The sequence below is a fragment of the Cyprinodon variegatus genome, unplaced genomic scaffold (assembly GCF_000732505.1).
Source record: "Cyprinodon variegatus isolate N-32 unplaced genomic scaffold, C_variegatus-1.0 Scaffold358, whole genome shotgun sequence".
NCBI lineage: Eukaryota > Metazoa > Chordata > Actinopteri > Cyprinodontiformes > Cyprinodontidae > Cyprinodon > Cyprinodon variegatus.
In genome coordinates, this window is record NW_015150811.1 from 416203 (window position 1) to 442358 (window position 26156).

Sequence of the window (26156 nt, forward strand, 5' to 3'; positions counted from 1 at the left end):
TCAAATGAAAAATATAACAAACACTACAGGAATGACAGCATCATCCACTTAATAAATAATTACTACATCTACATTTCACAGGGAATCACTTTCTATTTACTCTACTTTCTATTTTCTAACATTAGACACAGTGTTGATGACTAACTCAGTCAAGCCTTCAAGTCAGTCCGAGATAGCCAGACTAATGTTAGGCTACATACTACATACATACATTGTCATATATATGGATTTTCTTAGTTAGCATATCCACTGACTGTGAAATTACCTGTGAAACAGCTTTTCACAGCTGGCAAACTACTTGTTTTTCCAGCCAAATGCTACAGATGTAGGCATTTTTACTGTGTATCTCTATTGGAGTGGGGAGTACCAGCATGACGGACGGTGACTCCACTTTTTTCAGGCAATCAGCAATCCAGTGAATAAACTGAGATCAGTGTCATAGACGCTCTGCTTCAACAGCAGGGGTGCGTTTGAATTTATGGGCTGCATCTTACAAGGACCCGGTCTACCTGGAATGGATTCTTCAAAATCCATTTAAATACAGAGACCGGATGACTTTTGGCTGTGAATTCAAACAGGTCCATCCTTCGGCAGCTTTTACCGCCATGCGCTCTGTCGCTTTGCAACCGTGACAGTTGAAACACAAAGCAGGAAATGAAGGAATACCTAACTTTTCAAAACTGTTACTTTTTAATTTTTTTTTTTTTTTATTGTCAAGTGAACAAAGATTTCACTCGTGAGAATCCAGAGTGGAATAAAGGTGCCAACCACCGGCTGCAAGAACAAATAAAAGCCAATGTAATGATATAAACGCAGCCCAGGATTTGCTCACGAACAACTCATGAGGGCCGACTGTATTTCAAACATGTTTGATTTTGCCTTACAATTCCTGATCAGGAGGTGCTTATAGGAGGCTAATCACACCTCGTTACCCCCTGTATACTACTCAACACAGGAAGCACGATGAGGTTGAAACTTTGCCCGATCAAAAAAATTACTGCACAACTGGAAAATTGGCCCGAAAAGGGCAAAAAATCGTACTATGTATGCCCAGCTGTACAGAAAATTAGAAAGAAGTTACACCAAAGAAGATTCTTCTGCAATTTAATAAAGATAAAAACATGTTTTCAAACAAGAAATTCATTTATGGCAGAGAAAAAAAAAAAGCAATCCCAGTTAAAAAGTTAAAATCCCCTCAGTGATACTGTAAAACAAATGCTGTCAGTTATTCTGAATCACCTGTTCGGGTATGTACAGTCTGTTTAAGGTGCCATTCAGAAAATGCATATTGATTTAACTCAGCTTCAAGTGTGACAGTAAAATTGCTAAGATGCAAAATATTTTTTACTGTAACAACTGAATATCTCCTATCTTGTTTAAGCAAACATTAAAAGAAGAGTCCCAATGGTTCTGGTGACATGATATACTGGATTATGCAAAACTAACGATAAAAACTTTCATCCTGAGGAGAACAAAGTCTCAAAGTAATATGATTACAGTAAGACGTTGGTAAAACCTTGTGGATACCAGCCTTTGGTAAAGGAAACAATAAATTAAGTTAGACTAACAGCTCCTACAGTAGTCCCATAAAGCTTCATCCGTCCTGAGTTTTATCCTCTCTTACCCCTTACCATGTCTTTTGTTTTGGACTATTGCTACTTCTAACACCACTCACATCAGCTCCTCCATATTTTTTGAACACACACAAAAAAACATCAATGTATTTGGTAAGAACTTGGGAAACTTAACTACCTCATATTTCTAAAGTATTTACACACAGGAACACTTGCTGCTAAACCTTACGTTTGGAATACAAAAGAAACAGCATGTATCCTCCCTGAGTGATTGCACTAAATCATGTTTTGGCCTTAGAAGAATGGATTTCCTCTGCCTTGATATATTGCAGTTTTTTCTTTCTCACATAAAAATCCAGAATGAGGAAACAAAGATGCTGCGCAGAGGAAACAGAGGAATTAAGTCAAAGCTTGAAAAGAACAGAGGATTAAGAACAGGCACTCTGAGCATGAAGCAGTTTCTTCATGTTGACACAATCACATGCTGAACCTGAGGCAGCTATAAGGCCGTTCAGCTGGATGTCAGGATGATCTTTGAGTTTTTGGACCATCTCCTCAATGCCAAACGACTCCTGACAGGAAAGGATCCCTGAGGTATTGAGAGGTTTACTGCAGATAAAGAGTTTCAGCCCTAAAATGAATGAAAATCTATTCATTCACTCCATCTGGCCATAAAGTTCAATCAGCTGAATGACTCTTTGTTGAATTCAAAGGTTGTCCCACATGATCGGGCTGAGTTGCACAGCCTGTGGAGAGTCCTGGAGATGCCTTTTGGTCCGCAACAGAAAACACCAACACGCTTGCTGAAACCAAAGAAAGAAAAAGGCTAAGGTGGAGTAATGCTACTTTTGACCCAATGAATCCGTTCTTTTAGAACAACTCCTTTCAAACTCACTGTTTGTTGCCTTTTCCAATTTCATCAAGAAGAAGCTTCCACCTGGGTCGACCAACATGCAACCTCGAGGCAAGTGGGCCAAACCGCTCTTCAGACATGCTCTAAGAGAGAGAAGTAAAGCTAAGAAAATGAAACGGATTGTTGTTTTTAAACAGCTCTGCAAATACTCATAGTGTCACCAGATGAAGACAAGCATCACACAAAAATTATGTTAAAAAAAATTTAAATATGTCGCTTTTGTTGTAATGATAACAAAGATGAAGTCTGTCAAAAAAAGGGGACATTTTAGCAGGAAACAATGTTTATTGCTATTACTAATGTTTACTGCTAGTTTTAAAATCGTTACAATCTTCAGTTTAACATTTTCTGCAGAAAGAATACAATAGAATAGGGTGGAATAGATTTGAAAATCCCTTTGTTGTTCCACAATAGGGAAATTATGTAATTGTGTGAAGAAAGTAACTGCAAACAAAAGATATAAGCAGTTCTGTGTTAAAGACACAGCAAACATGTAGGAAAATGTATCTAGGTCAATGAATGCCCTAAAGAAACAACATTTACCGTATGGCTTTAAAACTGACCCAGAACGCACTCTCCACAGTGAGAAACAGATAGGTGGCAGCATCATGCACATCAGGAAGTCTAATGAGACTTCTGGCCAAATGTAATGGAAAGATTAAACTGTTTGGTACTTTATAAAACTTACCTGGAAGTCTGAACAGATTAACTTTGGTCATTTTCTTTATTTTATAAAGTATTAGTATCATTACTTCCCCAAACGGATGAGTGGCTGCATTTGATCTGCCTATTACCTGTTTGTAGAGAAATTTGTTTCAGTGCCAAAACCTAAACATGTTGAAATGTAACAATTGCTTAAAATATGTCAGAGGAGGGGTCTCCAAAGCAAGATCCAGGAACCATTTTCAACCCAGGCATTTCACACATAACTTTTTGCTGTCAGGGTTCAGCAGTCTACTTGAAGTATAAAATTTCCCAAAGGTCACAGCCCCCTCTGGTGGTCACTGACGAACACTGTCATACTTTTAAGTTCTTGATAATTATGATGAACAAAGAAAATTATTCGAAGAAAATAAAACAAGTAAACTTATTTTTATTGATTCTAGAAAAAAATAGTTTAAAGTCACTACGTAAAAAAAAAAAAAAGAAGCTCTCAACAATACAGCCTATATTAAACTAATAATTACAAATTTATGGCAAGGTAGGTCTTTGTTTGCAAATGTTTGCCAATTTGTACACAAAGGATAAGATCTGAAACCCACAAGCTATCTCAGCTTGGATTTTTTTTTCCACAGGACAAAGCTTTTGGCCACGTGTCTTTGTGCGCACCACAGCAGGGCTTTTTTTATTCTTCCCTTTGCAACCCGACCTCGATGGAGGTCACACACACTGCATGTTACGGGTCAAGAGCTCTGAGTCAACATAGTGTACCATAGCAAATTCAAGTGCTATGAAATTTCTGACTTCATACGGCCCTGTCAAAACAAATACAATAAAGCTGTTTCTCTGTTAAACACCAACATTTAATCACACAATAAACCAGGACTGGTGCTGCTGCAATCATTTAAATATTTGAAAATGATTAATGATTTAATAGTTGAAATTTATAGTTGAAACTAGGCTATATTTTACATAAAGCCATTAAGCATTCAAAAAAGAAAAAAAGTGTAACTCCCCGTCGGGGAATCGAACCCCGGTCTCCCGCGTGACAGGCGGGGATACTCACCACTATACTAACGAGGAGAAGCTTAAAGGGATAGTTCGGTATTTTTGACATGAATCTGTATGGCATCCCCATCACCAGCGGCATGCAATCACACTGACTTACCCCTGGCAGCGTCCTGTGAGCAGAGTTATCGTCCAGTTTTGGTCAAGCCGAAAGTAGTCCTGCAGGTTTTTAGGAACAGCGAAATAATCACTCTTTATAATATCACTCTTTTGAACACATAATGTTTTGGGAAGAGAAAAGTTTTATTTCGCTGTTCCTAAAAACCTGCAGGACTACTTTCGGCTTGACCAAAACTGGACGATAACTCTGCTCACAGGACGCTGCCAGGGGTAAGTCAGTGTGATTGCATGCCGCTGGTGATTGGGATGCCATACAGATTCATGTCAAAAATACCGAACTATCCCTTTAACAGTTGCATGGTTCGCCTCCTATTTTATATGACATACCCGCAGTTCTTATCAAGTATATTTGTTTGTGTGTATTTCTATAAGGATTCGATGTGATAACTCACTATTGACACCAATTCGAGAATTGTTTAGTTAAACTGCCCTAAACCGTTTCCCATTCATTTTCTATGGTACTGTAGTTCTAAACCACTACGGATGTAATACACTATATGAACACTACGTGATTTGGCGCTGTTTCATCTAATTTAGTAACGAAGAGGGAATACTGTATTTACTAATGATTATTGTTGGAAAAACAAATGCAACAAATATCTGTTTAACTGATCCATAACATTTGGAAAAATGTTAGTTATGCTTAATGGTTGAACATTAAAATATGGATGATTTTTTACAATTGTGATAGCATTATTTTAGCCAACTATGCTTCTGTTGCATGTAATTGTACCACCACTATACTATTTTCTAGTAATATACTTAGTAATTTTATCTGATGTCATGATTTTTCTATTCCTTGATAAATTTAAAAGAAGTTGAGCTCAGTGATTAAATCTTTTGGATCTATATTAAATTTTCTTTACTAGGTCAGTAGCAATCTGATCACAGTTTAAATAAATATTAAAACCTTATCTTCTTGTATATGTAGCTAGAGTGCCTTTATTCTTGTTACAATCTTTATGGAAAATATGCAAAAATGTTTCCTCTACTGTTATATGGTGATTGACTCAATAATTAATAATCCTATGTCCCCGTTCAGGACCAACACAATGTCAAATTCCTTGTAAGTGCAAATCTACTTGGCAATAAACTTTATTCTGATTCTGTGTTTTAGACGACAATTATTCTAAAAGGTTTTCATGTATTTTTATAAACATGATCCAATATTTCTTTGCATCTAACAGACAAACATGAAGAAGAAATTTATTTTTTTATCTGAGGAAGATGTGTTGTTTTTCACAAGGTACTGCTTAGGTTTCTTCTGAAGTAATGTAGCCCTCTTCTGGGGTCAGATTGGTGGACACTCTATGCCAACAGTGCGCTTCACATGCAGGGATACTCACCACTAAACTAACTAAGGAGCTGCCTGAAAACACTCACAGGTTGCAGGATCTTATTTGTCAACAGTAATTCTGTACTTATAAAGAGTATTGCTTGTTTGTTGCCATTTTATTATGGTTAACCCAAGAGTTAAAATTTTAGCTATGATTGAAATGTCTTCATACCAATTCTCAACCTTACAGTGAACTACATATGAAAACCACATCAATCTATATGCAGTTCTCTAAAGGAAAATGTCTGATATAATGTCTTATTGTGGGTTTCTGATCATTAATCTGGTCACAGCTATTGAGATCTATTGCCCTCTAGTGGTCAATGTAAAAAAAGACATAGATAGAGAAGCAAAATCCAAAAAAAAGCAACAAAATACAGTTAAATCATATCATTTTAAAACAATAAGCATGCACCAGTGTGTGATTATTACCTGCATGTTGTCTGTCTGACTGACATACAGTTTCAAGTTAAAGTAATCCGGCCTGTTCTCTTGCCATAGCTGGTTAACAAACACAAACATAGAGAATGCTGTATTAGATGAAGGTAAAATATAAAACACAATATTCAATTTTTATTATTTGATGCACTACCTCATAAGAAATTTGTGCTCTTACATTTTTACATATACTTTGGTTGATGGGGATAAAATGCTAAGGCTCACAAGCACCATGCAATTTACGTCTTGCTTTGTTTAGCACTGTAGAGTCCTTCAGTTTATATGTGTGACATTATGATGCAGCTACATTTATTAAACAGGGGATAGACAGTGGGGCCTGACCTTTTGATGAAGGGCACATAGCAGCTCTGCAAACCAGTAGAATGACTGAAGCTCTCTGCAGACCCACACAAAGTAAAGCCTCTGTAACCTGAAGCCCCTCCAGCCATCACTAGGTGGACCAGAAGCACGTCAATGTGTCAATAATAATCATTTATAATTTCAATCTGATTCTTTTTCCTTTTTTTCCAAAACTCACAGCAGAGCATGGAGTACGCAGGCAAACGGCGTGACACCAATTCCTCCAGCGACACAAAGGCTGACGTCGTAATTGAAGACCTCCTCAGATGGACCTCCAAACGGACCATCAATGTAAAGCCTGATGATAAACAAGAACAGAAACACGGACATAGTTAGTAAAATAAGTAAACCATTATTAATAGCCTGGGATGGAATCTTATAGCAGTAGTTTTTCATAGATTTTATAAAATAAAAAGGAAGCAGGTGTGTGCTTATTCTTTATTTGTAATTTCAAAAAGCCTTTAAGAACTTATATAACATTAAATATTTCTTCAATTAAAATGTTGTCTAGTTAAAGTAACAGAGGACACTGCACACTTTAGAGTATCTCTATAAATCACAGGTAGGTTGGGAAGAAAAATGTTTTCCTCTAAAAATGGTCAATTATTAAACCAAAGCAAAGTGATATTAGCATCAAAGACCTTTAGAAAACTTACAAAGCTATTGACTCAGAACACTTTAAAAAACTTTAAAATATAACAAAGATTAATGGAATGGCAGGAAAAAAAAGAAAACCAGGCTTATAGCATATTGTGTAAAGCTCAAAACTTTCCTGCATTAATTAAGATGAATTAATGTCCCAGCTGACACCCCACCCTCACAGTCATCCCCACCAAAACCTACCACCTGTGTGGAGGAGATAGAGGTATGGTTGGAGCAAAACTTTCTTCAACTCAATCGCTCCAAAACCAAAGCCATCCTGGTTGGAACTCCTCATCAAACCATATCATTATCCATAACCAGCATCACCTTTTCTGGTTCTAACATCCCGCTCTCACCAGCAGTTAATAATTTTGGTGTAAAAATTGACTCAATTTACATATGAAGCCCATATAAATCACCTATGCAAGACCTCTTTTTACAACCTCTGTAACATTTCCAAACTCTGTCCCATTCTCTTATTCCCAGACACCAAAAAGCTGGTTCATGCATTTGTCTCCTCCAGACTGGACTATTGCAATGGACTTCTCATTAGGATCCCTAGACAGAGTCTGCAGAGGCTTCAGTATATTCAAAACTCTGCAGCTAGGATCCTGATGAGAGCATAGAAACATGAGCACATAAACCCCATTCTCCATTCATTACACAGGTTTCCCATCTGCACCCGGATTGAGTACAATGTTTCCCAACTCACACATTAATGCATACATGGACATGCCCCCCCACCTCAAAGAACTTATCAACCCACAAAACCCAACCCGCTCCCTTCGCTCCACTCATTCAATCCTCCTCCACATTCCCAGAACCAGCCTCAGGGAAAATGGGAGACGGGGCATTTTGTGCTGATGCCCCACATCTGTGGAATGCCCTTCCTGACACCTTGAGGGCATCTCAATCCACTGAGTGTTAAAAAAAAAGGCCTTAAAACATTTCTTTGTAGCAAAGCTTTTGGTCCCCTTTAGATGTTTTCCTCTCTTTTAAAAATAGCTTTTTTATGCTTTTCTCTTTTTTACCTGTAGTACATTGAGATATTTTGATGGAAAGTGCAGTATAAATTAAATGTATTATTATTATTATTATTATTATTAATATTATTAAGATAAATACCCTACAGTGTAAGGTGGGATGAAACACAATCAGCCCAGCAAACAATCAATAGATAAAGCTGTTTTTAAGTAATAATCAATTAACATAAATGTTGTTAGAGTTTGGACTTGATTGGTTTTCAGAAACCCCGTTATCTCTCTGCCAAACTCCCCAAAAAGGATTTGAAAAGCAGAATCAGTGTGTGGAGGACCTACTTGGGGTACGTCCTCTGTTGGATCATGGGAAGAATCTCCAAGTCCTTCCTTGGCTGAGGAAGTAGCAGCTGCGTGAAGCGCTCTGTAAGGAAGAGAGGAGAGGCAGTTTTCATCGCGTACCAATTCATTGCTCTCCACTTTCCTTAGAGCCTGTCATCATGGCATATCGTGAGTCTAACACAAACAAAGCAGCTTCCCTTTCTGTCATCTGAAAGGATGTTAGCGTGGACGTGAAGAGCCGCAAGTGCAGGCAGATTCACGTGCGTCCCTAAGGTCATCGCTTCCTCTAAAACCCACTTCCTTTTTGATCTGGCTGCAAGGCTGGAGTTATCTTGACACAGTTTTATGACTTTTATGTAAAGCTTCCAGCATAAAGAGGAAAAAATATTATGAGATTAGCATTTTAAAACTTAACATAATTACTAGCAATAGCAATCTATGTATGGTCTTGCGTTCCTAGTCCAGTTTTCCAGCAGGACAATAAAACCACAGGAACATTATAGGGGTAAAGTAAGGTTCTTACACATGCACACTCATGCTCATACAATGCAGCTCTAAATGCAACCTCCCCAGAGAGAACTGGAAATCAGTGGGGGGGTAACATAAACTAACTTCCATCCTGTGTGTGTTTATGTGCTACTCTCATACCAGTCCAGTCTCCCACGACTCGCAGATGGATGCCGAAAGTCTCCTTGTTCACCGTTGGGCACTGAAAGAGTTAAACAGTAAGTTACAGTGGATATCACGCACTGTTAGTGGATTTTAGATGCAAAACAGCATACAATGTTAAGCGGCCACATGAGATTTAAAAAAAGGTATGCAGCGAAGGCTGGAACTCTTTTCATTAAATTTAACAATGCACAAGAGAGAGCACACAGCCTCGTTGTTGGCAGAGAGCATTAATAGCCTCAGGGGTCAGTCTGCTCTCTGTCAGAGTGAGTCTTTAATGTTCTGCTAAAAAAAAAAAAAAAGGTATTCACATCAACTGAGCTTTTTACACATTATGTCATTGTATAACCAAAACCTATAAAGATTCATTTTACTTTTGTTGCAATCATTACGTTTTGAAAATGAAATTATTGCCTAATTAGTTGAGGCATTTTAGCTACAGAACAGCCAGTTTTTAATACCCATCAGATATTGTGACTTGGGTTTAGGTCTAGAAGCGCCATTTACACTACTCTCTAAAAACTGATCCATGCAGAGTTCAGACCAAGCTTGGATCAGTTAACTGTGTGGTTCCTCGCCTCCTAGTTAGGATCTATGCAAATCAACAGGGCTGCGCCTGTAACATTCAGGAAGTTTGGTTATAATGGTGATATTTCATTTTTGCGGAGAGTCAAGCAAAGAAGGCAGCCCTTGGTGAATTTACTCGTCAGAGTCTGCTTTTGGGAATTGAATATGACAAACGATAGTCTAAGCAGGGCTTACACTCGCAGAAAAACAATGACAGACGTTGAGGATCATCACACTGCTAAGCAGAATCATTACTGGAAAACGTATGGCACGGTAGGGAAGCTAGTATTTTTATAAATGTCTGAACTGTCATGATTACTAAGGCTGCTCATGAGCTCCTTGTTATCTAAAACCAAGCCAGAACTGAGCCCTAATAATGAACTAGGACCAGTTTAGCACAGTTTGGTTGTGTCTGGCATGATCTGGTTCAGTTTTGCATGCTATCTACACTCAACAATCATATCAGTTACCATGCTCACACATCTTGGCACAGTTTCAAAAGTGTAGTGTAAATGGGGCTAGGCCATTTAAACACATGACACAACTTTGATTTAATCGATATAATTGCAGCTCTGCGTGTATTTTTTGCCAATGTTATCTTACAAAAAGGTTGACATCCATCATCATAGTAACTCCTGTGTAGCCTCTAACTATTCTTTTCAGCACCCTGATCTAATTTAGCTCCGCCCATTTTTTCATTTCCCCTGAACAGCTGCAAAGTCTCTGTTAAAGAATGGCACCTATGAGTGGTTAGCAACTGTTCAAGTTTTACCAATTGTGTTTAAGCTGTGCATATGTGCAGCTTCTTCTGAGTTACTGAACTCTAGGCCCTTTCACTGCTTCTCTGGGGATTTCTCTCATGTTTTTCCCTGTAGGATTGAGTGGCGGCTGTGCTACGGTTGGTTTGTAATGTATTCCTTTTATTTTAGGATGATGGTTTGAAAAGTATTCCATCTGGTCTTGATCGATGTTTAAAAATTATAATAAAATACATGAAAGTTTATAGTTATGATGTCACTAAGTGTGAAAAAGTTCATAGATAAGGTGAAATGGTTTCTTTATCCTTTACATATTCTATGTTTTTCTTATGTGAAGAAAATCTGAAACACTAATAAACAGTGAAATATAATATTCCTGAATGACTTATCTAGAGACAAAGCCACAGAAGGCATCCAGGGCCCTGGCTGAGGCCAAAGTGCTTTTTCTTTGTAGAGAAGCAGATAGAATAGGTTCTTGTGAAAACAGGAGCGTGTTTATGCAGACATGTCCCTGGGCTGGTGTTGTGTCACGAGTGAGGAATGTGTCGGGGGTTAGGCGGTCTTACCTTTGTCAGGGTGAAGGGGTGGTTCTCAAATGAAGACACACTTGGACAGTTAAGAACAATATACTGGAGGAAAAGATAAGGATGGAGAAATAACAGGATGAGGGAACGGGTGCAGTTTAAGATCCAAGATGGGGCACGTAGACATAATGGATGAGGCAAGTTACGGTAACAACTAAGAATAATATTTGAATTAATGGTTAACAGAAATATGTCTGAGGGGCAATGAAAGTAAAAAGCTAAGGCGTGACCACATGTCCTCTCACTTGTCCAGGACGAGCTTTGAAGTTCTTCTTGAACATGCGCAACTCGATGACATTACAAGGATGCCTGGTAACGGCCACTATGGTAACAGGGGAGCTGCTTCGGATGTAGCGGTAAAACCGTTCCACACAGTAGAGACAGAGTGGACCCGACACCCAGAGCCAAGTCTGTATTCGGAATGAGACACACACAGCACAAAAAAATCTCCCATCACTGAAGTAAAGCACAAGGTTATTTATCAATGACACTTAACTTCTAGTAAAATTATTTTTCTCATTCTCATAACCCTATTTTAAACAACAGAAGATGAAATACAGACAACATAAATAGATTTCCTTTATTGAACTGTCTATTCTTGTGACATTAAAGCCAAACAAAAGCTTCTATGTAGTCTGAATATTTTTCAAAATATTTCTCTGGAGTACTTATCAGCTATCAGTATTTTCCCTCCACATTATACTCTTTTTCCAAACTAAACTTCTGCTCTCATATAATACTGGAAATCAGTAGGTGCCTGTTCCAGACTGTAGTTCATAAAACCCCTAAAGGAAAGTTTTCAGTTAATTTGCAAAAATCAAAACAAACAGAAAGCTGTTTACTGAACCCTAAGACTAATATTAAACCGTAATGACCACATATTTAAATAAAAAGTAATAAATAACATAGAATCAAAAATAACAGCCTAGCTTAACATCGTAAAGCTGTCTTTGGGGTTTGTTCGTTACTTTGCTCTTCTTTAATCATTTTGTTGGTAGGGTTGCATGAAATCAGGGGATCATAAGTAACATACATTTGTCATTTCTAGGTTCCCCATGATGTTTCTGAGCTCTCTAATCTTGTTTACCAAGACCTGTATTGGGTGTGGGGATAAAGTACAACAAATGTCCTTCATAGAAGTAAAATCTACTCATAAAAATAAAAATAAACTGCATAATGCATGACACCTCACATATTACATCCTACTACTGCAAATATTGCATCAAAACAGACCACTGTGAATGAAAGTCCATCATCGGCATTGTCATGCCATTTATTTTACAGATTTATATTTATTAGCAATGGTTTCTCACTTCAGCCGTTGAAAGCTGAGGTCAAAATTAAACTAAAATTTCCTGCTCATTCAGATGCTAAGAAAAACTCTCAACACTTGATACCATTTTCAATATTGCTGCAATATTTTTTTTACATGCGAGCGTATTGTGAGGAGTGTTGGCCTAGTGGGTTAGAGCAGTGCGCTTGTGCTCTTAAAAGAGCCCTTTTAAGATCCTAACAGTCTCTACTCTGGGTTCTGAGCAAAACCCTTTACCCCAAACTGCTCCCTGGGTGCCACACAATGGCAGCCCACTGCTCCCCAAGGGGATGGGTCAAAATGCAGAGAATGAATTTCCCCATTGTGGGACAATAAAGGAATTATACATTACAATTCTGGTTAAAAGCTAAAAAAATCTTATCTACAGTATGACAAATTTAACTTCAGGGACATACAGTAACAGAAGGAGTACCTGGAGAGAATCCCAACATGCATAGGGAAACCATGCAAAAAGAAATACCCTCTTGCTGCAAGGCGACAGAACTAGAAACTGGGCCACCATGCAACCATAGAGTCACTCTGTTTATTTAGACAGTAGACCAGATAACCAGTATAAGTGTTGATATCATGGAGGGAAACATATATCCTTGATTAAGTCATAAGATTTATTTATTTAACTATATTTACTTAGGTTTATTGTACCTATATGCTTGTGCTTGCCAAAGATGCATCTAGAGCATATCCAAAAATGTTCACAATAGTTGAAACTAAAACGACATTTTTAGAAATATTTCCATAAATCTTTGACTAATTGCTCTTGTTTTAGCTCAGTTATGACTATAGAATATATTTATTATGCTAAGAAGAAGACTAACAAGTTTTCTTTTTTCTTGCTCTCTAACTCTCAAACCTAAATCTTACTGTCCTTGAAGAGTCTGAGAAAACCCCAACGATGAAGTAATGGCGTTGAAAGCCTCTGATAGGCTAATTCGCAACATCAGAGTTAACTGAAGCCACACCAGTGAAAGGACTTTAAAGGGAACACACTAAACGCACTTTCCTTTAGTGATATGATGGAAATATCAAAAGAAATCAGGCAGAACATCAGGAAGAGAATTGTGGACCTCCACAAATCAGCATAATATTTGGGTGCTGTTATCTTGGGTGCCTGAGGGCGCTACATTCATCTGTTTAAATAACATACAAGCATAACCGGCATAAGAACGTCCAGTTGTCATCCCATTCAGAAACATCTCCCTAAGCATGTTGGTTAAAAAAGAGGAAATCTAATTGGAATGACGCGGTGCTGGTGGAGATATTAAACATGGAAAAACTCACATTTAAGCTGAGACTGAAACGGGTTTCACACAAAATGGGACAAATGAGCAACAAACCAAGCCCAAAACAGAGACACCACGGGAGATTCAACATATTCAACCTCAATGTATTACTCCTATGTATCATTTGTAATATTGTTGACACTGTTTTTGTTGTATTCTGTTATGTAAAAACAATTAAAATTTAAGTAAAAAAAGGCAAATATAAAAATTATGCAAATCAACTCTAGAACAACTTTTCAATTTCAAGAAAGTTAAAAAAAAGAAAAAAAGCTGCTGTTTTTAGAGATACCTGTAAGATGAATTGCTCAAAGCTTAAGTGAAGCCAGGGGAGTTTATTCAACTATAAAGGGGATTTTATGGAACCGGCACGTTGCCTAACAACCACAGGCAAACACACAATCACACAAACAGGCCTTGATGTGCAGAGCCCTTCCCTCACACCTCTAATAAATGGGTCCAGCTCCCTCCAACAACCCTAGCCCCTCAGATCACACGTAGGCCACTCAAATATTTACACACAAACATGCACAGACCTGAGGGCAGTGTGGTTCAAAGTGCGCGTCCTCACTACATCTCCTATCATCATCTTCTAGCAGGTCCAGATCATCAATTTGCTGCTCCGTGTTGCTCTGATTGAGTCTGAGGCAGCCAGGTGGGTGGGCCTCCACGTTGGTCTGATACTTCAGAGCTCCACTGGGATAAAAAAGCAAATGAGAACAATCAGGATTTGGGGTTTACTAGCGAAGAGACTTTGGCAAAAAAAAGAAAGTCATAATTTTAAAAAACTGCCTTCCTCAAGCATTTTTTTGCTATAATTGGTCACATGAAAGTGTTAATGGGATCTGCTCTGATAGAGAAATAAAAACTACTACAAACTAGCTTATAAAACTGTAGTGGGGAAAACCCCAATCCGGATAAAATACAGTCTTTTGAACTGAATTGAATTGAAAGAAAATTATATATGGTCACATTTTCCAAGCAATAATCTGAAAACTGTCACCAATATTCATTCCCTGATTCAATAATTTGTCAAACCAACTATAAATACTTACTTTCTTTTTTTAACTCTAGATCAGTGGTATTCATTATCCAGTTGTTTTCCTGCTGCCACGCAACAGATTAAACAAGCAAGTGCTTAACATGACTTTGCAGAACTTGAAAAAGTTATAGAGGGATCTTAATTCCAATCTTTTCTAATAAACCCATCTTTTCTCATCAGCTTTTGACCCAGCATAGGAAACATCATTTGATTTGTTAAGTTGATAAAACATCTCCTACGTGTTTTCTTTTATTTCTTGTATGTCTGATGCTTATTGATGATCTCTGTTTAGCACTTCGTTGAACAGAGACAAATCTTAAACATGCAGGATATTGGCCTCTCAACATCAGGGCCGAGGACCCCTGATCTGTTGGTGTGGCTGATTGTTTAAGGCTATTGACCTGTTTGGGGGTAAACCTCTGCCCAGATCCATCGACTCTGACTAGCATCCCACAGCATGATGCTACTGCCACTGCTGTGCTTCAGTGTGGAAATGTGATTTTAAATGCAGGTGATTTATGGCAACCAGAGTAAAGGAGAGGGGATGCAACTTTATACCAAACTTTTAAAATGTTATTAATACATTTTGAGGATGAAATAGGTAAATAGTTTTTTATAAAAGTTAAATTAGCCTTATTGCTTTGGCAAGACACTGTGTAAATTACGAATGGAGGTCAAATATTGACTAATAGAGTCTGTGGGGAAAAAATGCAGCAATGGATATATAATCTATACGGGTAACAGAAAAAAATAAATTTAAAAAGGTCCAAAATATGTTATTTTATCCTCAAAAAGATAAGTTTGAATAAACAGTGATAAGGAAAACCATAAAATGTTGATCTGTTAGATCTTAGTTGTTACAGACTGTTAAAATATTTGTTAATATTTTAAACTTCTTCAGCAGAAGAAAACATAATGTTCCAACAGAGCAGAGAGAAAAATCTCAAGTGAGTCGAAAAGAGAAATTCTGCACAGATAAAGTCCCTACCCGAGCATGTGCACCATCAATATGATGTAGAACACGATGAAGAGGTTGTGTGTGTACCAGAAGATCTCATAATTGGAGACCCTGAAATACACAAAGCAAAATAATAAAGGTGCACAATTGGTTTAGAAAAGCATAAATAAATGAAAATTACTTACTTAGATAGCATGTAACATGAAATATATATTTAGAGAAAAATAAGAGGTATAATTGCAGAAAAAGTCTTGAAAGCAGGACTTCAGAGTTCAATATTAGAAGGGCCATTACAAACAACACCCACCATGTAAACTGCAAACAATTACTGTTAGAAAGCTCTGCTCTTTGCTTTATTGACAGCAGCTTTTAAACTGCAAACATCACTAGTATAGGATGAACCCAAACACCCTGGAAAACAAGCTGTTGGTGAATGCAGATCTCATATTTACTGGGTTTTAATTGTTTATTGGGACAATTTTTTAGTTGTCTTAATATCAGGAAAAATATAAAATCTCTTCAGAAATCCAAAGTTATCACATAAACAAAACTGTGCATCTTGTAGAAAGAAATCCTCTCTTTCAATCTGCTTTAAAAAGTATGACAGAAAATAACACCAAGTCGAAAATTAAACATTTGAGACTTTTTTAAATCAAATCAAGTAAATCAATTTATGTATTTGTTCTAACAAGGGTTTCTGAGATTATTTAATTAGATTAAAAGTATTAGGATTATTAATTGTTGATGTGATGTGATAATCTCCAATGGCATAATAAGCCAAATTAACAGATTTCATGTATTTTGGAAACCTGACAGCTTCTTATAAAGTAATTTTGTCAGACCCGCCTCCAATAAAAGCTTTACAGAAAATATAAGTCCTTGTTTCATAAAAACTGTCAAAAGAAGAGTGATCAAGAATATCAGGATGTATTGTGATATGAAAATAAATCCCTCTTGATCATTGTTTTGGTTTCCCTCCAGTGTGCAGAAGCCATCATCCCAACACTGGAAACCCTGAGCCAGACTCTCATCTAAAACCTGGAAAAGCCTCTTATTGTTTGTTCACTTACTAAAGGAGCTGGAAACCCCATTGTGACACACATACACATCTACACTGTGTCCTCCAACCACAGAATGTCACAGTGAACCGAGAAAAGACCGTCAGCATGACATCACCTTCATCATCTATGGCACAAGATGATCCCCAGCTCCAGCAGAAACACAGCATAACGTAGACATAACACAGCGATGACGAAGCATGACTTAAATAAACCTGACCTACATTTCTAGATATGATAAAAAAAGGTCAATAATCAGAATCAGATTTTCTTTTTTTTCTAGCAATAACCAGTTTGTCGGACGCCAAAAGGGGAGTGTTGGCTTAGTGGTTAGAACAGTGCGCTTGTGCTCTGAGAAGGTTGCGAGTAACCAGATCAAACGCCACAGCCTGTATTCTGGGTCCCTGAGCAAAACCCTTAACCCCTGATTGCTCCCCGGTCGTCACACAATGGCAGCCCACTGCTCCTCAAGGGGATGGGTTAAAATGCAGAGAATGACTTTCCAATAAAGAGATTTACATTTAAATAAAACACTAACTACTCACTCTAAAAGCAACACTATTGAGAGACACAGTAAATAGTGAGAGAAGACAGCAAAAGGTTTGCCATTTCTGGCATCACTAAGGAGTTTTAACTTGAAGTCAAACAAAAGATCCAAAAGTTAATTCTGATTCTGAGGAAATAACAGGAGGCTAAATAGGACATGTTAAAACTTTCATAATAGAACACCACAAAGTTACAGGGTTATTTTTGGAATGAAGGTAAAGATAATTTTGCTAACAGAAAGTCATTGTGAGTATCTAAGAAATATAACTAGATTTATCTTCTAACAGCTAGTCAGAAAAATATTATGTACAGTTAAAACTAATTCAACTGAAAATGTCAATTTTAAAGGAGTTAAAAGCTATATTACCGGATATCAAAAACATACTGACTGCATCTATATAAGGACTTTAAGTGGTATCAGTCGAAGATAAGCTTATTTGAGTCAGCTATGGTCATTTTCTAAAACAACTGAATGCCCTGGAAAGAAGATTACATTTTTATTTATGATATTTTTGTGTAACTTTGACACAACCCAAAACTTAACCCCATTTTTGTTGAGCGACAGCAGACTGACTAGTCCATACAGACCCAGCAGATTGATAATGCAGTTATCATTAAAGGATCATTTGGGTTTAAAAAAATTGCAGCAACACAGTATTAACACAAACAGTTTAAAAACAAAATGTAACAATTATTATGCTTTTGTTGCAAATGATTATCATTTAGATTAATAGATCCTTTCATATATGTAATAACCCAATATATTATACATTGGACTGCAGGAGCAATACGATCATGTTTTTGGGGTTTTTTTCTGTTTCAAAACACAGCTTTTCAAACCCTGAACACTATATACACTCACCGGCCACTTTATTAGGTACATCTGTCCAACTGCTTGTTAACACTTAATTTCTAAGCAGCCAATCACATGGCGGCAACTCAGTGCATTTAGGCATGTAGACATGGTCAAGACAATCTCCTGCAGTTCAAACCGAGCATCAGTATGGGGAAGAAAGGTGATTTGAGTGACTTTGAACGTGGCATGATTGTTGGTGCCAGAAGGGCTGGTCTGAGTATTTCAGAAACTGCTGATCTACTGGGATTTTCACGTACAACCATCTCTAGGGTTTACAGAGAAACATCCATTGAGCGACAGTTCTCTGGGCGGAAATGCCTTGTTGATGCCAGAGGTCAGAGGAGAATGGCCAGACTGGTTCGAGCTGATAGAAGGGCAACAGTGACTCAAATAACCACCCGTTACAACCAAGGTGGGCAGAAGAGCATCTCTGAACGCACAGTACGTCGAACTTTGAGGCAGATGGGCTACAGCAGCAGAAGACCACACCAGGTGCCACTCCTTTCAGCTAAGAACAGGAAACTGAGGCTACAATTTGCACAAGCTCATCGAAATTGGACAATAGAAGATTGGAAAAACGTTGCCTGGTCTGATGAGTCTCGATTTCTGCTGCAACATTCGGATGGTAGGTAGGGTTAGAATTTGGCGTCTACAACATGAAAGCATGGATCCATCCTGCCTTGTATCAACGGTTCAGGCTGGTGATGGTGGTGTCATGGTGTAGGGAATATTTTCTTGGCACCCTTTGGGCCCCTTGGTACCAATTGAGCATCGTTGCAACGCCACACCCTACCTGAGTATTGTTGCTGACCATGTCCATCCCTTTATGACCAAAATGTACCCAACTTCTGATGGCTACTTTCAGCAGGATAATGCGCCATGTCATAAAGCTGGAATCATCTCAGACTGGTTTCTTGAACATGACAATGAGTTCACTGGACTCAAATGGCCTCCACAGTCACCAGATCTCAATCCAATAGAGCATCTTTGGGATGTGGTGGAACGGGAGATTCGCATCATGGATGTGCAGCCGACAAATCTGCGGCAACTGTGTGATGCCATCATGTCAATATGGACCAAACTCCCTGAGGAATGCTTCCAGCACCTTGTTGAATCTATGCCACGAAGAATTGAGGCAGTTCTGAAGGCAAAAGGGGGTCCAACCCGTTACTAGCATGGGGTACCTAATAAAGTGGCCGGTGAGTGTATGTTCTCACTCATAACTGTATTTTCAGTCATTTTGAGTTTTTTTTACTGTTGTTGTGAGCAACAATGAGCCAAAATACTCTCATCACTGCATTTTTAAGAGATTACCCCAAGGTCGAAAGTTTGGATTTGACGTTTTTAACAAAGAATCTAACTTGCTCCTCCACCCTTAGTGATTCCAAACACATAATATCTTCTTTTGCATATCTACTAACTTAAATGCATTCCTCTTCTCTTAGTACATAAGCATGAACTTTTAAAATAACAGAAACCATGGTTTATTTCAGCATACCGAACGCAGTAGGAGGAAGATATGAACATCAGGAGAAGGATAAGGACCAGCAGGACACCAGTAACTCCTGGAACTGAAGAGAACCATTATGACAGAGTAGAGACAAAATAAACAGCGTCAACATAAAGTTATCAACAACAACTGTCTTGTTTAATCTGGCTGGGTAGATCTAAATGTGACAGAAATAAAAAAGGTTTAAAAAAACATTTATTTAGGGCGATTTTATTTACATGCAACAAATTCCACCAACAAAATTGCAATAGTCTGCTGGGCCAAAATGCATTTAGAGTTGCTTCTGCTAAAGTCTATATCCTTTAATGTAAAACACTGATGCAAAAACATCACTTAAACCCCTGATAGATTTAGGTTTAAAGCAATGGTTTCATTTTGCCACTTTTCCTAAAACCAGTAAATACGACTAGTCGGAGTGGACTTATTTTATAATCTTTGTAGGGCACTAAAGATTAGGCTGGCTGGAAATGAGGCCTTTTAACATAAAAAAATCAGGATTTTATAGCCAAAAAAAAAATATGTAAAAAAAAAAAAAAAAAAGCTGTGTTACCTAGGGTTGTCCCAATAAAACTTTTTTATTTCTGATATGATACCTCACTAATGTGACTTTAAGTATTAACCATTACTGATATGTATCTGATAAAATATCAATATGATAGAAAACATTAGATAAAGTTATATTTCTCAAACAGAAAACTATTCTTAACACAAGGTATGGAAACAACTGACCCATTTCTTACTCACAATATAATTAAATAAACTTTAAACAAAAGCCAATAGAATTGTAGTGTTTTAGGAGCTTTTTGATATCAGAGATTTAAGAGGCAGGCCGATATATTTCAATATTCATTTTATGCCTGAATTTGGAACAATTTCTAATATCAATATGAAATCCGGACAGTCCTAGTGGCAACATGTAAAAATCTGTTTAATTGCTGCAATGCTAATCAAGATTTTGCCAGTGGTTTTTTAAAAAGGTATAAAAAGACGTTTAAAGCAAAATAAAAAAATTTAAAAAATGTTACTACAGAATCTATAATGATGGATTCTTGATTTTATCAATAACACATGAACAACAAAATTAAAAGTGCTGCCGGTCGGTGCTAAAAAATACCCAAAACAATACAAATACATTAATAACTATAGTATCTTAAAATACTTAAAATAGCACAGTATCTTAAAATAACACAGCTTAAGAATTAAAACAAATAACAGTTAAAAAAATAACTGAAATAAAAAAGAAACAGCCTACCCATGCTCATTGTTACGCTGTCGTTTATGTCAATTTATGGATTTTTTTGAGAGCATCTAGATTAGCTATAGCTGTAGGCTAAAAACTGTCAGTGAATCGATTAGTTATTTTTTTCATCTGTACCGTCTACCTGAAGGCAACAGTGCAAACAGAGAGAACAAGATGAGAAGAGTTTTTTGTGATATGTTGTTAAAGACAACATCTGTGTTTAAGTCCTGCAGTGAGGGGAGAGGGCAGCCAATCATTTAAAAACTTCTGATCTGCGCTGTAAGATTATTATTTTCAACATCTAATAAGACTTTATTCAAGCTAAGGAAGCTAGAAAATGTTATTTACATGTGTTGATATATGATCTTCCAAAATATAATCTAGAATTGCACAAAACAAACTAAACAATAATATAAAATAAAAAATATGTAGCGAAAGATAAAATCATCAGAACTTCATTCACCAAAGTTAAGAAGATAAGAGTCTCTGTTCTTACTTGTTGTTAAAATGATCCTCTTGGGGTCCTGAGAATGAAACAAAAAAAGAAAGAGGTCTGTAGTCTTCATCATTCAGTTGGTTACAGTAATGCTTGTGTGAGCTGCCTTGAATGGCAACAGATCAATGCTGAGGAGAAAACAGTCTGCAGAATTAATGCCAAACTGTCTGAACTGACTCTCTGTCCTCCTGCGGACGTTAAAATGATCAGACTCTGTTATTTTAGTCGCGAAGTTTTCAAGCTTAAACTCTATTACCTATAAATGTAATCTTCATAGGGTTTAGTTATAGGTTATGCCAAATTCATTATTTTACTGTATAACAATCCAAAATCTTTGTGTAAATGTACATTTTCATGTTGATGCAGTGGTCCAATGTGTAAATATTCAGAAGCTGTCACACTAAAGAAATAAAACAAGACATTTCATTAGAGAGGCTCAGATGAATTGGCCAGAGACCAGAATGATTTTCCATTTACACTAACAGCCCCAATGAGAAAACAGTAAACTAACGTTTGCAAGGTTCTAATTCTGTCTATCATAGACTACTTAGGAGCAGGAAATGTTCTGGAATGTTTCATAAACCTCAAAATTTAACCTTACTGATGTTTGCATTTAAAATGGCAAAAAAAAAAGGTGGTTTTCCAGTAAAGGAACCTTTTTCAGAAGCCAGTGTAGCTTTTCCTCCTTCAGCGTTCGCAGTGCTGGAACCAGCACCAAATCCGGGGTCAGAAATCTACCCCCTACAAACAGAGCAGGTGGGGAGGCTGGACTGTTTGGATAAACCCTGAACTAACGGAGGAGCTTTCTGCTGGGGGGGAAGCTAAAGTTTTCTTACTGGCTAAGCCCCCCCCACCCTCATCAGCATTTTGTTTCACTTATCTGTCACTTTCAAAGGCTCTGGAGTTTGTATTTTCTATTACCAATATATAGAAGGACAGGATTCCTTCTTTTTTTATGATTGCAGTTAAGCTCAGCAATCCATAATGAATATTATAATTTATTTTATTTTATAATAATTTTTACAAATCATTTGAAAAATTCCCCATCCTTAGTACTGTATTTCAGTATTTCAATTTGTAAAGCAGATTTCTGCTTTCAGGATATTTACAGAAACCAAGACTAAGGACCCAATCAAGGCCTTTTGAATATATCCAGTAAGCTCAAAAAAATGGTTCAGCATTTATGTTCTGAAATAAAGATGAAGTGATCACAGCTGATTAACTGCTAATAATTTCAGGTTTGAACTGAGCAGACAAGCAACAGCAATAGATTTAAATATCTATTAAACATTGATTAATTATGTCCATAGATGGGTGATTGTAATCTTTTTTCCTCCCCTGGTATCTGCTCAGTCCACTCTACCTACGTACAGACAATATTCGGAGTCTGCGTTTTTTTTAACCATGAAACAATCTGAGATTAGAGCTGTTTTGGTTCATCCTCTTTAATGACTTGATGGCTGCAGTGGGAGGAGATCTGCTTCCCTATTAGTTCTCCTATTGGAAGAGCTACTTAGTATCAGGGAGTTTAATCTGCATAATTCAGCCCAGCTTTCTGACAAAAAGACCCAACTCTTTTTTTAAGAAAACTTTAAATGTGGCGTTTAAAATCTCTTGTGAAAGAGTAAAGCTGCTATTCAGTAATCCTCTTCAGTTTAGTTTATTTGTACATATATCTGTCAATATGAAGGATATCACTGTATTGGTTAATTATCATCTTTTTTATTTATATGCAGAAGACAGAGTTCTTCTTATTTACAGTGTGTGAAGGGGAAATAGCATCAGCCAATCAAGAGCTTAAAACTTCATAACATTTCTTTTTGGAAACCATTAAATTCTTAGATCTATATTGCACATTGCCTAATGTTAGCAATGTTGCATTAAACTCTTTACCTCTCCTTTGTAGCGAGCAAAGTTCAAAGCAGGAAAGTCGTCTGAGTAGCTCACACTGAAGTTCACCACATTCACCAGATGGGCTGAAACGTGCACAACTGCAGATGATGAGAAAGTAAAAAAAGGAAACACATTTTAGTGAAAGAAGAAACCCCCACAGGTAGGATTTCTCCTCATCTCCAGACTGATAGATAACTGACGTCTTTGTCCATTCAGCAAAAAGGCAGCGCAGCTAAAACACACACTTCTCCCTGACATCACAGGCTAAGTACGCAGCCGTTCAACAGCTGATGGAATTAGAGGCTGTAATCATGACACACAAGGGCCCTTTTTCTCTCCCCCAAATCCTCTCCCACTCCCACTGGCGTCCAGCCCCCCCCTCTCCCTGCCTTTCTTCTCACGGTTTGTGTCTCTCTTCCATCCTGCTGCCTCTTTGTCCACAGTGTTATTGTCAACTGAGAGAATAAAGATTATGTGAATGCGTGTGTTATTATACTGTAAAAGGTGAAGAGGTTTATTGTTTTGAAGCTAACGGATGATATAACAGAAAAAGGAAAAAGAAAATGTTTATCTTTTGAATTTTCTTAAAGATCTCTTGCCGAAAATTCAGATGACTACCAGTGAGAGAAAATCTGAGCTTCTATTTCTGTCTCATTATTTTTACAGGATTTACTGTGATGATGGGAAAAGTTGATCTTTTCAGACTTCAAAAAAATTCTCAGATATTAAAAGAAAATATATAAGATAAAAACTTACAAATTTGCTGCTAAATCGAGGCAAAAGCTGCTTTCATTCATATGATGGAACAAGAACAGAGAACTTATTGATCCATTCTATTGATTCATTCGTTGATATGATAATTTAAACTGTTCTGCAGGCTGAAAACATCATCAATTAAAATTAATTGTTTTTGGAATATGATTGCTAATCAATATAATATTGTTTTTTATATCCGCTATGTTAGTGTGTCAGTTTTTACAAGGCTGGTTAATATTTTTACTGCTTAAAGGCACACCGTGCAACTTTTGGCCACTAGGGGAGCTAGACTGGTATCTTTTACGTCAGAAGTTTCACGTCTACACAGGTAAAAAAAGCCGGCCTGCTAATTATGTGGAAAAAAAAACAAAAACAAAAAAAACAGTGAAGCAGAATCAGGGGCGTACAAGATTACCGCTTCTATGTTCTACTGGTTTTGTTTTATGAAAGTAAGAATCTGTCATTTGCACGGAATGCCTGAAATTTACACATTTAGGCGGTGCGGTTCTCTTAGCTTTTGTTCGTAGCCTGCTAGCTTTATTTTTCTTCCACTAAACATAAAAAAATAATAACAGAGATATATGACTGTATACTAGGAGCAAAGTATTAACTTACCAGTCTATTAATAAAGTTGAAAAAATAGAATCGGTTTTACATCTGGCTTCTTCTTTTAGCCTGCGTCAACGAACAAACTCCTTTCCACAATTGATTCTTGTTTTCCCTCGACCACGATCCCTTCATATTTTCTCTTCTAAGCCTCCTCAGAAGGTTTAAACCCTTTACTTGCCTCAGCCATGACCAATAGTCAAGCAGGCAGAAAAATAGTAGAGCGAAAGCCTGAGCTCCATGACGATATAAGAGCTTGTGGCTGTAAAGCAATATGTTCTTCCAGGTCACATTACATGGCCTACAACGGTCCGTCTTCTCCCATCTACTATAGTCAGTATTTCAAGAGTGGAGCCCCGCTCATAGCATTGATAGTGTCAAGCTCTGTATGTTGGCCTGAGGAATAATTTTAAATAACTTATATACATCAACTCTTTAGGTCACAAAGTCTGCGGTGTGCCTTTAAACATTAATTATGTTGTCATAGAGAAGAACTGGTCCAGATCTACACGGCTTTGCGCATCACTAATTTGAAAGATGCTTTTCTCTTTAAAAAGGAAGAGTGAAAGGGAGGCTTTTTCTGAAACAAAAAAAATGTACGTTTCTTAAACTACTTATCGTGTATGAAAAAGAATAGTTTCAATCTCATATTGGGTCAGTTATACAGATTTTTATCATTTTCACTGACAAGACAGAAGAACTGTTTCAGCTTTTGGGTGAACCTTATAAAATGTTCTCCTTCGTAAATCAACCTCTCCATGTTTACTTCAAGTTTGGTGACAGGTCACTCCACCCAGCTGCTTGCTGAAATCGATTCAGGCTTGAGTAAGCATGAAGATTGCACATCTAGTTTTTTACTTCACATTTCCAGTACAGAATCTATAAAGTGGGAGAAGGCGTTAAAATGATCTGCCTTCTTTACCAATCAGAGAGCCTCTCCAAAGAAAGGATCTGATTCAGATTAAAATATTTCTCACATGAATCACCCTCTTTCAGGGGAAGTTATTGCATCCACACATTAGATGCAAAACTGAATGGGTTCACCTCAATGTAATTATGTTTATTTCACTACATATTATTAGTTTCTAATGCAAAGCTTGCCTTTTTATGAGCGTATTTTAGGCTTTTTTGTGCAACACAAGAGTAAAACTCATGTAAGGAGCTTTTAATAATTCAATTAAGTCATAAATTATATGACATTTATGTAGAATTGGGCCTTATCCATTTGACAAATGTCTGCATGGGAAGAAAGACGTCTCCTACTTCCTGGATAATGATCGTCTGACATTATCAAAGAGTCTTGAGTTAACAGATGTTTAAACCAAAGGAAGAGAGCGGAGGAAATGCTCGCAGCAGGCAGCTATATGTGCAGGATGCTTAATTTAGTTACCCTTTGAGCTTTTTCATGTGAAACTAAGATTCTGCTTAAGATACACTAATGTAAGGCAGCTTTTCAGAAAAAAAGCAGCCAACTAAACATGGGTGAGTCAGAGGTAGAAGCTTGAGAACTCAAACCCTGGTGAATACGGAGCTGTCTGAGGTTCATATGTTGTCGTGAGAGGAGACACAAAATACAA

The 26156-nt window shown here is 37.3% G+C and overlaps 1 protein-coding gene and 1 non-coding gene across 2 annotated transcripts in view; both read right to left on the reverse strand.

Annotated features, from left to right (window-relative positions):
* Positions 1-1154: 1154 nt before the first annotated feature.
* The window catches only part of nox4 (NADPH oxidase 4), a 30642-nt gene continuing 5640 nt past the window's right edge, over positions 1155-26156 (reverse strand). Inside the window, exons 5-18 of the mRNA XM_015386160.1 lie at positions 23218-23315; positions 21325-21352; positions 19577-19649; positions 15649-15729; positions 14155-14314; positions 11254-11418; positions 10991-11053; positions 9079-9139; positions 8431-8512; positions 6648-6767; positions 6452-6560; positions 6104-6172; positions 2470-2570; positions 1155-2377 (exon numbers count right to left, since the gene is read on the reverse strand). Coding sequence (XP_015241646.1) covers positions 2257-2377; positions 2470-2570; positions 6104-6172; positions 6452-6560; positions 6648-6767; positions 8431-8512; positions 9079-9139; positions 10991-11053; positions 11254-11418; positions 14155-14314; positions 15649-15729; positions 19577-19649; positions 21325-21352; positions 23218-23315 — 1331 coding nt within the window. The 3' untranslated portion in view covers positions 1155-2256. The remainder of the gene's footprint in view (positions 2378-2469; positions 2571-6103; positions 6173-6451; positions 6561-6647; positions 6768-8430; positions 8513-9078; positions 9140-10990; positions 11054-11253; positions 11419-14154; positions 14315-15648; positions 15730-19576; positions 19650-21324; positions 21353-23217; positions 23316-26156) is intronic.
* trnad-guc lies at positions 4159-4230 on the reverse strand. Its single transcript has one exon. It is a non-coding gene; the product is annotated as a tRNA-Asp (tRNA).